The sequence below is a fragment of the Balaenoptera physalus genome (genome assembly GCF_965194825.1).
Source record: "Balaenoptera physalus genome assembly, chromosome: 15".
NCBI classification, from domain to species: domain Eukaryota; kingdom Metazoa; phylum Chordata; class Mammalia; order Artiodactyla; family Balaenopteridae; genus Balaenoptera; species Balaenoptera physalus.
This window is the reverse complement of record NC_138894.1, coordinates 58441034-58452728: the sequence shown is the minus strand read 5'-3', so window position 1 is coordinate 58452728 and position 11695 is coordinate 58441034. Positions and strand designations below refer to the sequence as shown.

At 45.6% G+C, this 11695-nt stretch overlaps 1 protein-coding gene across 3 annotated transcripts in view; it reads left to right on the top strand.

Moving 5' to 3' along the window:
- The window catches only part of LOC309644222 (uncharacterized protein), a 175712-nt gene that overhangs the window by 157346 nt on the left and 6671 nt on the right, over positions 1 to 11695 (top strand). For 2 of the 3 annotated variants that reach the window (XR_014254297.1, XM_082427880.1), the window contains one exon: positions 10311 to 11405. The exons of the other annotated variant lie outside the window; for it this stretch is intronic. Coding sequence is in view for 1 of the 2 variants with exons in the window: in XM_082427880.1 (XP_082284006.1) it covers positions 10311 to 10387 (77 nt within the window). In the remaining variant the exon portion in view is untranslated. Of the gene's footprint in view, positions 1 to 10310; positions 11406 to 11695 lie in introns of those variants that run through there. 3 annotated transcript variants of the gene reach the window in all.

The following is an 11695-nucleotide window of genomic DNA, read 5'->3' as shown; positions in this document are numbered from 1 at the left end:
ACCTTTCCAAGAAAGAGAAGCAACTCCACCCTCCAAAACCAAGAGACCACTTGGTCCTGCTGATCTATCCTCTTAAAGCCTCTGGAATCAGTCCCCTCCCCACCAGCCCTTCTGTATTTGCCATGCTTCAGACTCTCATAACTCCTCCCTTGAGCTACAGCAATGTCCTTCTAGCTCCAGTCTTCCTCTGCTCCGTCCCAGCCCCTGGTCTAGTGAGATGACCCATGTCACTTTTCAGTTTGCAACCCTCCAAAGGCTTCCCTTCACCTACAGGTTAAAGCCAGTACCCTTCAAATGGCATCCATGGCTCTTCCCTGTGCTCTCCTGGCCTGCCTTGTCTCCTACCACTTCTGCCTTGCACTTAACTGCCTAGGGCCACTGAGCTGTCCAAGGTGGTAGTCACCAGCTTCATGCAGCTCTTTAAATTTTAATTAAAATGAAATCAAATTAAAAATTTAGCTTCTTAGTTGCACTAGCCACATTTCAAGTGTTTAATCACTGGAGGCTATGAAATGGACAACACAGAGATAGAACATTTCCATCAACACAGAAAGTTTTACTGGATTCCTCTAGAAAAAGGATTTGTGTTCCTCTGCACACATCATGAGGTTTCACCCTGCTAGGTCTTTGCTCATGCCTCTGCCCAAACACCCACCCTCCCCGCTTTCCACCTGGGTGATTCTTCAAGACTCAGTTCAGGGGTCATTTCCAAGAAGCCTTATTTGAAGCCCTAAGCTAGGGTGAGTGCTAGGCTTCTGAGTTCTTCATGTTAGCTAATGCTTATCTGACCACTTACCATTTGCTGACACATCTGTCTCCTCCACGAAACTGTGAGTTCCTCCAGGGCAAAAACCGTGTCTTCATGGGCCCAGTGTCCCCAGTGCCCGGCACGAAGCAGGTGTCTGTTACCTTTGGCTGAACTCATATGAACGGAACTCTCAGCAGTGCGTGACCACAGGACAGGATTCAGCTGTGTGTCAGTGAAGACCCTCAGGTAGAAGGAAATTAGTCAAGAGGAAAGGGGACTTAACGGTTCAGTAATTGGGAAGTTTAGGGGCAGTTCTTACTCCCCACATGACCGGATCCAGGGGCTCAGAGCATGTTGTCAGAGCCCTGGTCCCCTTCCCAGCTCTCAGCTCTATTGATTACCCTCTCTAGGCAAGATGACCACCAGTAGTAGCCTTGGTTCTAAATATTCCCAATTTTGTAATCTCCAGGAAGAAAGAAATTCTCCCAACATCTATCTAGCGGTCTCCAGTAAGATGCTCTTTGGCCTTGCTTGGGTCGTGTGCCTTCCCTGAATGAATCACAGTGGCCTGGAGTAGTTGCCTGGCTATATCACCCTGACTCATGTGTTTGTCCTAGGGTGGGGGGTGGGATGGGATGCAAGGTCATCATGATTGACAGCTCCCCAGGCCACTTGGCAAAGGAGGAAGTCACCCAAAGGAACCAGAAGAGTGGGGTTGAGAAACGCTGGGAGACAGGAGGGTCAGATGGCTGGGCCGCTCCCTCTGGGAGCTGGACTCCCGCTTGCTTTCTGCTTCCTTTTGCACTTTCCCCGTGTAGACCAGGGCCTCAGGGGAGTCCAGCCACCCTCAGGTTTCAAGCCACCTGTCAGCAGCCAGCAAAGGGTCTTGAGTTTAGGTTTCTCTGGCCTGGAAATACATAGTTGATGGAGCTTCTAAGGGCACTGGCCATATTCTGGAAAGATCCCTTGTAGAATTCACCAACTCTGGTCAGTGCCCCACAAGCTGCTGAAACCTTCCTTTTTTTTTTTTTCCCATTAAAAATATTAAGGGATAATTTACATACAGTAAAATTCAGCCTTTTTAGTGTATAGTATTGTGGGTTTTGACTACAGTCATCTACCACAATCAAGATATGGAATAGTTCCATCAGCCACAAAAATTTCCCTGGGTCCACTTTGTAGTCAACCTTTCCCCCATCCCAGTCCCTGGCAATCATTGATCTGTTTTTCTGTCCCTATAGTTTTGCCTTTTCCCAAATGTCATATAAATGAACACATGTAGTATATAACCTTGAATCTGGCTTCTTTGACTTAGCATAAGGCAGTTGATATTCATCCGTGCTGTTCTGTATATCAATAGTTCATTGCTTTTTATTGCTGAATTTCATTGTATGAATGCACCACATTTTATTTACCTATGCTCTACTTGAGGGCCATTTGGGTTGTTTCCAGTTTTGGGCAATTATGAATAAAGCTGCTATAAACAGATTTTCATTTCTCTTGGGTAAACACCTAGGAGTGGGTTTTCTGGGTTGAATGGTAAATGTTTAATTTTGTACAAAACTGCCAAATTGTTTTCCAAAGAGACTGTATCAATTTGCATTCCTGCTAGCAATATATGAGCACTTCAGTTGCTTTGCATTTTCACCTGAACTTGGGTTTGTTGGGTTTTTAATTTTAGCCATTCTAATAGGTGTATTGTGTATCTCATTGTGGTTTAAGTATGCATTTCCCTGATAACTAATTAATTTGAACATTTTTGTATGTACTTTTTTGCAATCTATATATCATCTTGGGGAAAGTGTCTGTTCAAATATTTTACCCATTTAGTTGAGTTGACTATTTTTATTATTTTTGAGTTTTGTGAGTTCTTTATATATTCTAGATTCAGGTCCTTTATCAGATATACGTTTTGCAAACATTCTCTCCCAGTTTGTGGCTTGTCTTTTCATTTTTTCAAGTGTCTTTTGAATAGCAGGTCTTAATTTTGAAGAAACGCCAGTTATTACTTTTTTCTTTTATAGGTTTTGCTTTTAGTGTCATAGCTAAGAAATCTCAGCCTAACCCAAAGCCATAATGTTTTCTCCTAGAAGTTTTACAATTTAAGTTTTACATTTATGTCTGTGATCCATTTGGAGTTCATTTTTTATAGGGTATGGAGTATGGATTGAGGTTCTTTTTTTGCATATGAATATTTAATTATTCCAACACCACTCCTTGAAAAGTCCTTCTCCATTGAATTCTCTCTGCATCTTTACCAAAAATCAACTGACCAAATATATGAGGATCTATTTCTGGACTCTATTCTTTTCCACTGAAGTCTCTCCTTCCTTCTCCACCACACTGTCTTGACTACTGCAGCTTATGGTAAATCTGGAAATCGGGTAGTGTGAGTTCTCCAACACTGTTCTTTTTCAGAATTGTTTTGGCTAATCTAGCGCTTTTGCCTGTCCATAAAATTTTAGAATCAGCTTGCAGACTCCACGTTTCTCTGAGGAATTCATAGGCTCACGGGGGCTGCCTGGTCAGAATCCATACCACTGTTCATGATTTATCATGAGGTGGTTCTAGGGCAGGATGATGGTTAGTGGGACCAGACTGCTAGGACACAAATCCTAGCTCCAATACTTACTAGAACTTGGGGAAGTTACTTGATATTCCTGTGGCTCAATCTCCTCTTCTGTAAAATGAAGAAAATGGCCATACTTTATTTTATGGGATTTTTGTGAGGATGGCAATAACAGGTGGAAAACAAAACAGTACCTGGCACATAGTAAACCCCTGATAAGTGTTAGCTATTATTTATCTTATCCGTACTCATCTCAGTCTTTCCCCTTCTCTCCACACTCCCGCTAACTTTCCACAGCTGCTGAACTACTGATTTTTCTTTCAAGGACATTTCTCAGGCTTTTAAACCATTTAATAGTCAGCTTATCACATCGTCATGGCCCTCCTAGAAGTTCAATATATTGATATTTGCTGTTTCACCTTAGCTGTTCCTTCTCATTATGACATTTATAGAAAATCCGCTTTGTGGGCCATATGATTTGGCTGGTAGTGAAAGGCCAGGCTGAGCTCTGCCTACTGTGTCCCTAAGGCTGAAGGCCAAGCACAATTATGACGCCCACACCTGCCAGCAAGCAAGGCCTGTGCCTCTCCTACTGAACTGGTCCATTCTTCCTCCATCAGCCTGGCATATCCCAGGGGCAGGGACTTGATCTGTCTGGTTCCAGCAGACTCTTCTCAACAGTGGAATCTAATTCCCCTGTAGGACCGGGAGCTGTGCAAGAGTAAAGTCCCAGGGTCTCTGATCTGCCAGGGATCCCCAGAAGTATGCTTACCTTTCCCAGTGGAAAGGCTGGGGTCTATATCTACTCCAATGCTGAATAACTTTTTTCTAAATATTTTAATAAATTTTACAGTTATAGTTCTAAAATGGATTGCTTTTTCACTGCCTCTTTAAAGGAAGTCACTGAGTGTCATTTAACTTTTCCTTGATAATTCAAAGCCATAATCACGTACATCAATGGCTACACTGGAACTGTAGCTGAAATTCGGCCTCTGTACACCGGTACAGAATTGAATCTCAGAGACAGAGTTTTGGGTGAAGCAGAAAAGAATAGCTTTATTGCTTTGCCAGGCAAAGGGGTCACAGCAGGCTAATGCCCTCAAAACTCACCTGGAGGGGGTAGTGAGAAGTTTTATAGTAATGATTCAAAGAGGAGGGTGTGATCAGCTCGTGGACATTCTTTTGATTGGTTGGTGGTGAGGTAATTGGAAGTCAGCATCATCAACCTTCTGGTTCAACCGGTCTGGGGTCTAGTGCTTGTGAGAAGCGTGCAGTTAACTTCTTCCACCTGGTGGGGGTTTCAGTATCTGCAAAACAGCTCAAAGATACAGTTGTGTATATCCTTTGAGCGGGAACCAGCACCCTGCCCCAAGGCTGCACTATTGTTTCTTGACTGCTCCTCCCTTGTCTCTGCATCACCTCCTTTCCCTGATTAGCAAACTGTTCAAACCTGCCCTTTGGAACTCAGGGAAGGTCATGGAGGCTGAATGAAGCACATTTCCTACAAACAAGAAAGGGGGGGTACACAGAAAGGTTTTGTGGACTTCCCTGTTGGCGAAGTGGTTAAGAATCCGCCTGCCAATGCAGGGGACACGGGTTCGAGCCCTGGTCCGGGAGGATCCCACATGCCGCGGAGCAACTAAGCCCGTGCACCACAACTACTGAAGCCCGTGCGCCTAGAGCCCGTGCTCTGCAACAAGAGAAACCACCGCAATGAGAAGCCCGCGCACTGCAACGAAGAGTAGCCCCCGCTCGCCGCAACTAGAGAAAGCCCGTGAGCAGCAACGAAGACCCAATGCAGTCAAAAGGGAAAGAAGGAAGGAAGGAAAGGCTTTTATGCTTAGTTTCAGGACGTCATGACTGAGGCCATTTGAGGCGCATAGGCTGTTTCCACCCTGTTCTAATGTCTCTCAGACCTTCCCACAGATTAAGTGCATGGGCTTCTGCCTCCGACGGTGCTTACCTGTTTCAGGGCCCATCCCTCTGGTTGTCTAAACTGAGAAATGAACCTGAACGCTAGCAACGTTCCATTAGTAATGACAAAAACAATGAGAAAGAGAAAAGCAGCCCCTGGGAGCCGGGAGCTGGCGGGGCACCTGGAGCTGGGCTGTAGTGTCCTGCTGTTGAATGTGACGGCTCCCACGTGGCATCAACACCCAACAAGACCACTGCGGGAGCCGAGTCAAAACAAAACAATGTTGGGACCCAGGGCAGGCTGCCCCAAAATGTGCCTCAATGGCATAGTGATTATTTTGAATTAAAGTTACTTAAGAAACAGCTAATGCAACAGAGACACCCTGACCCTGCTCTCTGTCTCCCTGAAAGCAGGAAATAAACCTTTCGTGTGAAAGGTGCACTCCCTGCATCTGGAGGTAGGAGGAGAAGCCTTATGTAAACACCTTGTTACTTCTTCAGCTCACTACCCCAAGTCCAAATTCTGTTTAGGTTCTTCACTAATTAAGCACCCAAAGCCCAAGTTTCTTTGTCCTGTCAATTCCTCACAAATTTATTTTTTGTCTAAAAAGTATAAAAGCTGCTTGCTTCTGCCACTTCTTAGGTCTCATTTCTTTTTTTAAAAAATAAATTTATTTATTTATTTAATTTATTTTTGGCTGCATTGGGTCTTTGCTGCTGTGCGCAGGTTTCTATAGTTGCAGCAAGCGGGCTTCTCGTTGCAGTGGCTTCTCTTGTTGTAGAGCACGGGCTCTAGGCGTCTGGGCTTCAGTAGTTGTGGTGCACAGGCTCAGTAGTTGTGGCTCGCAGGCTCTGGAGCACAGGCTCTGTAGTTGTGGCACACGGGCTTTGTTGCTCTGCAGCATGTGGGCTCTTCCCAGACCAGGGCTCGAACCCGTGTCCTCTGCATTGGCAGGCGGATTCTTAACCACTGCGCCACCAGGGAAGCCCTTAGGTCTCATTTCTATGAGACCTCCATGCATGTGAATTAAAATTTGTTTCTTTTCCTCCTGTTAGTCTGTCTTGCATCAATTTTATTATTAGTCCAGAACTCAAGATGGGGAGAAGGGGGAAATTACCTCCTCCCTGACAACATCATGGACTGCTCACCCGTCATCATGCCTGAACACAGACCAAACAAGAACATTGTCCAAACCACAAAAGCGACCAAACATCCCTCTTATTTATTTGTTTAATAGGAGTGACGGCTGCTTTCCTACCAGTTACAGCTTTAGCCTCACTTCATTCCCCTGTCTTCTAGAGAAGAAATATTAAGATTCCCAGTGATAGAATCATCTCCACTTTCTGATGCTGCTCAATTCAGAGCAATGCCCTCCTTCTTTGAACGTGCCTCAAAATCACCTGCCACAAGCCCAAATCCTTAATAAGTCCTTAATTCAAAGAGGAGGCTCTCAGTGGAATTAAGGAAGGACAGTAGGGCCGTTGGGAAGTTTTGTGTGTCCCTCAGATCCCAAACCTTTGTAGAAACCTGGTTATGCTTAAAATGTGGGTGAAGAGTTATCCATAAATCTGTTATACATTTTGGACCAACACAAAAATCCAATTAGGAAAGTGATGTCCCCCTCTTGCCCACCCACCCCTACCCCACTCCTGACTATACTGAGAGGGATGTGCTCAGTTCTATTGAATTAAAGAGAAGAAAAAAATTTAACCGCTCAAAAAATTATTGGTAGAACAATGTTTGCCAACAGAGATTGCTTCAATAATGGAGCCCAAAATAGAGTGAACAAATAAAGCTGTCGAGACGTCTGTGGGTTTAGTTTCAGCGAGCGTTCCCCGCTATTTAGAAGATATAAAAATGATCTTTGCAATGAGCAAGTAGCTTTTTATTTCCGTAGGGGAAGTATTTCTCATCTAACCCATTTCATTTCCTTTATGAAACAGGAAGCAAACGTCTCAGTCTTTTGGAAGGTGGTAGCATATTAAAATGCATCTGAGTAGTAATGTGAGGCTATTCGGTCCATCTCAGTTAAAAGTTTGAAATCTGGGCTAATATTTTAAATGTGAGAAAAGAGAATACATAGTCCAGATAATGTGCTTCATTTCATTCTTCTGCTCCCAGGGTTGTTTAAGAAAGAATTTAGGGCCCTAATTTAAGCAGAAGGGAAGTTGGCATTTCATCTCAAGTTGGAGACGGGAGCAAGTCAGGACCCACGGCAGGGGGCACTGCCCCCTTTCTCCTTCTCTTACGTTCTAAGGAACTCAGTGGATCAGGAAGAAGCCCCACACCAGAAGCAAAGGGTAATTTTCCATTCTCCTGCAGACTGTATTCCTAGCCGCTGTGCCTCTAGAGTGCCCCATATCTGCCTACGAGCAGGAGGAAATAATTGTTTTCTGCAACATGGCAGTGTTTTCTTTTTCATTCCTTATTGAGCTGTCATTAAGTTGTGGGATTCTCTGGGGAAATCACTTTAATCTCTTTGGGGGTGGCTTATAAGCCCCTGAAGGTGATTCAAGAACATCCAGGCAATATTTCATGACTGAATCAGGGAATAAGCTGTTAGAAAAACTCATTTGGTATTTCACGCAGATGGCTCTCTCTCCAGAGGTGGCCCTCCGCTGAATGGCCTCCTGCCACAGGCTGCTCCCCTCTGGCTGCCTTCTCAACAGCTGCATTCCCCACTTTTGCTCTCCACTAGCTGACTCCTAGCCCCCGCTACTGTCTCAACTGCTGACTGCCTAAGGCTCTGAAAGACCACAGTGGGAACATGAGACCCCTTTCAGGAGGTTCTGCAATTAAAGACACAAGAAAAACTTTCAAGAATCAAAGTTACTGGGGCTTCCTTGGTGGCGCAGTGGTTAAGAATCCGCCTGCCAATGCAGGGGACACAGCAGGTTCAAAACTGCGTGACTGACTGGCTGATGGTGACAAGGCTCTCCTGCAATTCTCTATCCTCCTTGTCCTTGGGTGACCTTTGCCTCCATTTAGCACCCACAAGCCATATGATTCCATTCCTGTGAGACTTTGGTTTGACTCACATCACCTCCCCACGTTGTCTTTTCCTTGTGTAGAGACTGTTGGACCAAATCATTGATGCTCGATTCTGGCTGGACGCTGAAGTCACCTTGGGAGTTTTAAGAGAAGGCGGCGCTGGCCCTGCCTCTGGAGAGTCTGATACAATAGATCTGGGGGTGAGGCCCAGGCTCAGTACTTTTTAAAAAGTTCAGTGATTATAAGAGCAGCCACAGTTGAGAACCACTGAATTAAACAGTCCTTGAGGTCCCTTCCAGTTCTCATGATCTGTGAGCCTTGATTGGGTCAAGTTAATGAGGTAGAGACGCCATTATATTGCTCTGAGAAAACAGAGTATATCATAATCATTTCCAGGAGTATACAGTTAAACTCTCGGACCTCAAAGGAAAAAAATTATAAAGAGTTTTTCTCCGCCTTCTGGAAATACCCTGGCTCCCATTACCTCCTCCAATTAATGGTCCTAAAAGGACTACGGGCTAGTCCATGATTATTCCATTTCACAGATGAGAGTAGGAAAAGTCCTGAAGACAATCAAGTCTGGCTGTTGGCAGAATCTGTAGTAGGGAGCCTAGCGTTTTTAACAATTCTGTTCAGTAAATGTCTTCTGTGTAGAAGGAATTTCTGGGAGGTGGAGATGGGTGGGAAACCTGCAAGTTTAAAAGAAGTGTTTGGTAGCCTTGTGTATCCAGAAAGTTAACAGTGAGCTCATCAGGATTGGAAGCAGAGAAAAGAAACCAAAGAGAGAGAGACAGAGAGAGAAAGACTGCCCCAATGTCTGGAGCAGTGTCCCCTGCTGCAGAATATCAGCCCCACTGCCAGTAATCCTGACGGGGTTCAGGTCAAGCTACTCCAAAATTTGGCGCGTTGGCCTATTGACTATTTTAAGTTGAAGGAATTTGAGAAAGAGCAATTGTGGGAAGGACTCTCTGACCTTCCCCTGAAGCAGGTCATAAAACCCTCATGTGAGAGGTGCCCTCCCTATACTGGGAGGAAGGGAGCATCCTTATCTCCAGAGATGGGGGGATGACTGGGAGGAATCTGAACAGGCCTTGCGAAGTTTCCCCCAGCTTAATACATTAGCTCATACCCTAGCACATATTTCCACGATTTCCCACTCCTCATGAAACCTAGCATCAAAATGCTCTCGTTTGACTGCTTTTTTGGGTCATTTCCTTATGAGGGCTCCAGGGTTCCCGCATCGTGTAAAACTTACATTAAATAAATGTGTATGCCTTTCTCCTGTTAATCTGACTTTTGTTACAAGAGCTCCAGCAGAGAACCAAGAAGGGTAGAAAGTAAAAGATTTTTTTTTCCCCTACGATCCCAACACAGTAACTTTGATTCTTTTTTCTTTTTTTAAATAAACTCGTGTGTTTTATTTTATTTTATTTTTGGCTGCATTGGGTCTTCGTTGCTGCATGCGGGCTTTCTCTAGTTGTGGCGAGTGGGGGCTACTCTTCGTTGTGGTGCGCGGGCTTCTCATTGCGGTGGCTTCTCTTGTTGGGAGCACGGGCTCTAGGCGAGCGGACTTCAGTAGTTGTGGCACGTGGGCTCCAGTAGTTGCGGCCCACGGGCTCTAGAGCGCAGGCTCAGTAGTGGCGGCGCACGGGCTTAGTTGCTCCGCGGCATGTGGGATCTTCCCGGACCAGGGCTCGAACCTGTGTCCCCTGCATTGGCAGGCAGATTCTTAACCACTACGCCACCAGGGAAGCCCCCTCACTCAATTCTAATCAAGTCTCGGCATTAAAATACCCACCTTCAACCAGCCTTTGCCGTTCCTCCTCCAAGATGCTCCTAGGACTGGTTTGCCTCACCATGATGAGAACAGCTGGTCTGAAGGATCGTTTTGGTGATCATTCCAAGGAGCCAGTGTCCCACAGGTGCCTTTCCTGCATGATCTGGTTGTAGGGTCTGCTGCCCACAGGCCTTCGTTCCTGTGTGGGAGAGTGAGGGGGATGGGAAGCGAGCCCCAGGAAACTCCGGGAACAGGCCCATCCCCTCAGAATGGGCACTCCCTTCATCACAGCCTCTCTTCTACCCCTCAGGCCTGCCCGTGTGTTCAGACTGTGCAGCTCCACCAAGATCCAGACTACAAAGCAGGAGACTTGGGTTCTATCTCTGACTTTCCAGTTAGCCCACCGGGAGATCCCTGGCAGGTCTCTCTGAGCCCGTGCCCACAGACGAGGAGCCCTGCATGGATGAGATGCAGGGCACTCCGAAGATTACGGAGGCAAGGAATGGCCCCCCCCATTCACCCAGTGAGTTCCAACTCCCTGGTCCAGCTCATTTAAAAATAATTGAAAAATAGGGCTTCCCTGGTGGCTCAGTGGATAAGAATCTGCCTGCCAGTGCAGGGGACACCGGTTCGATCTCTGGTCCGGGAAGATCCCACATGCCACGGAACAACTAAGCCCGTGCGCCACAACTACTGAGCCTGCGCTCTAGAGCCCGTGAGCCACAACTACCGAAGCCCGCATGCCTAGAGCCCGTGCTCCGCAACAAGAGAAGCCAATGAAATGAGAAGCTGCGCACCGCAACGAAGAGTAGCCCCCTGCTCACTGCAGCTAGAGAAAGCCCGCATGCAGCAATGAAGACCCAATGCAGCACAAAATAAATAAATAAATAAATAATAATAATTGAAAAAATAGAGAAAAGGAGGGAAGAAGTGAAAAAGAGGAAGCACCCTGTTACCAGCACCTGTTAACTTTTGGTGTGTTTCCTCTTAGCCTTTCACTTATGCATATAACCTATAATCATAGGCATATAGCCTATGTATGAGGTTATATCTTATTTTTTCCCCTTATAATGAGGACACTTCCTTGTGGTCTTAAAGTCTCCTTGGAAAACTGAGCTTAAAGGCATCAAAATATTGCACCAGGTAGATATAACCTAGTGTTTACTTAAGAATTCTCCTATGACTGGACACCTGTTTTTACTATTGTAAATAATAGTGCAATGAATATCTTTGAGCACAATGCCCACTCTCCCCTTCCTTCAGTTATTGGAGGAAATCCATCAGAAAATAGATTGCTCCTTGAGAGCAGTGTGAGTAATTCACTTTTATACCCTTTTACCCCAGTACTTGGTCCAAACCAGGGAATAAATAAATAAAATAAATAAATTAAGAAAAAAAAAAAGAATTGAGTGAGGATCGTACTATAATAGTTTAGGGTTGACGGATGTATGACCAGGCCACCCAAGATGGCTGTTCTCTTGCTCTCTGCACATCCCCTGCTCGACCAGTGCCTGCTTCACCTACATCCTACTCACCTGACAGACCTTTCCTCTTAATCACAGAGCCTAATCAGTAAATGCCTATGTACTGGCCCCTGGCCCCAGCTAGTGATTGTTCTAATCTTTAGCTCAGAACTCTCTCCACTATGATAGTGTATCAAAGGGGCCGTGAGTGGCAGGGCCCTCTGCTGGTTTC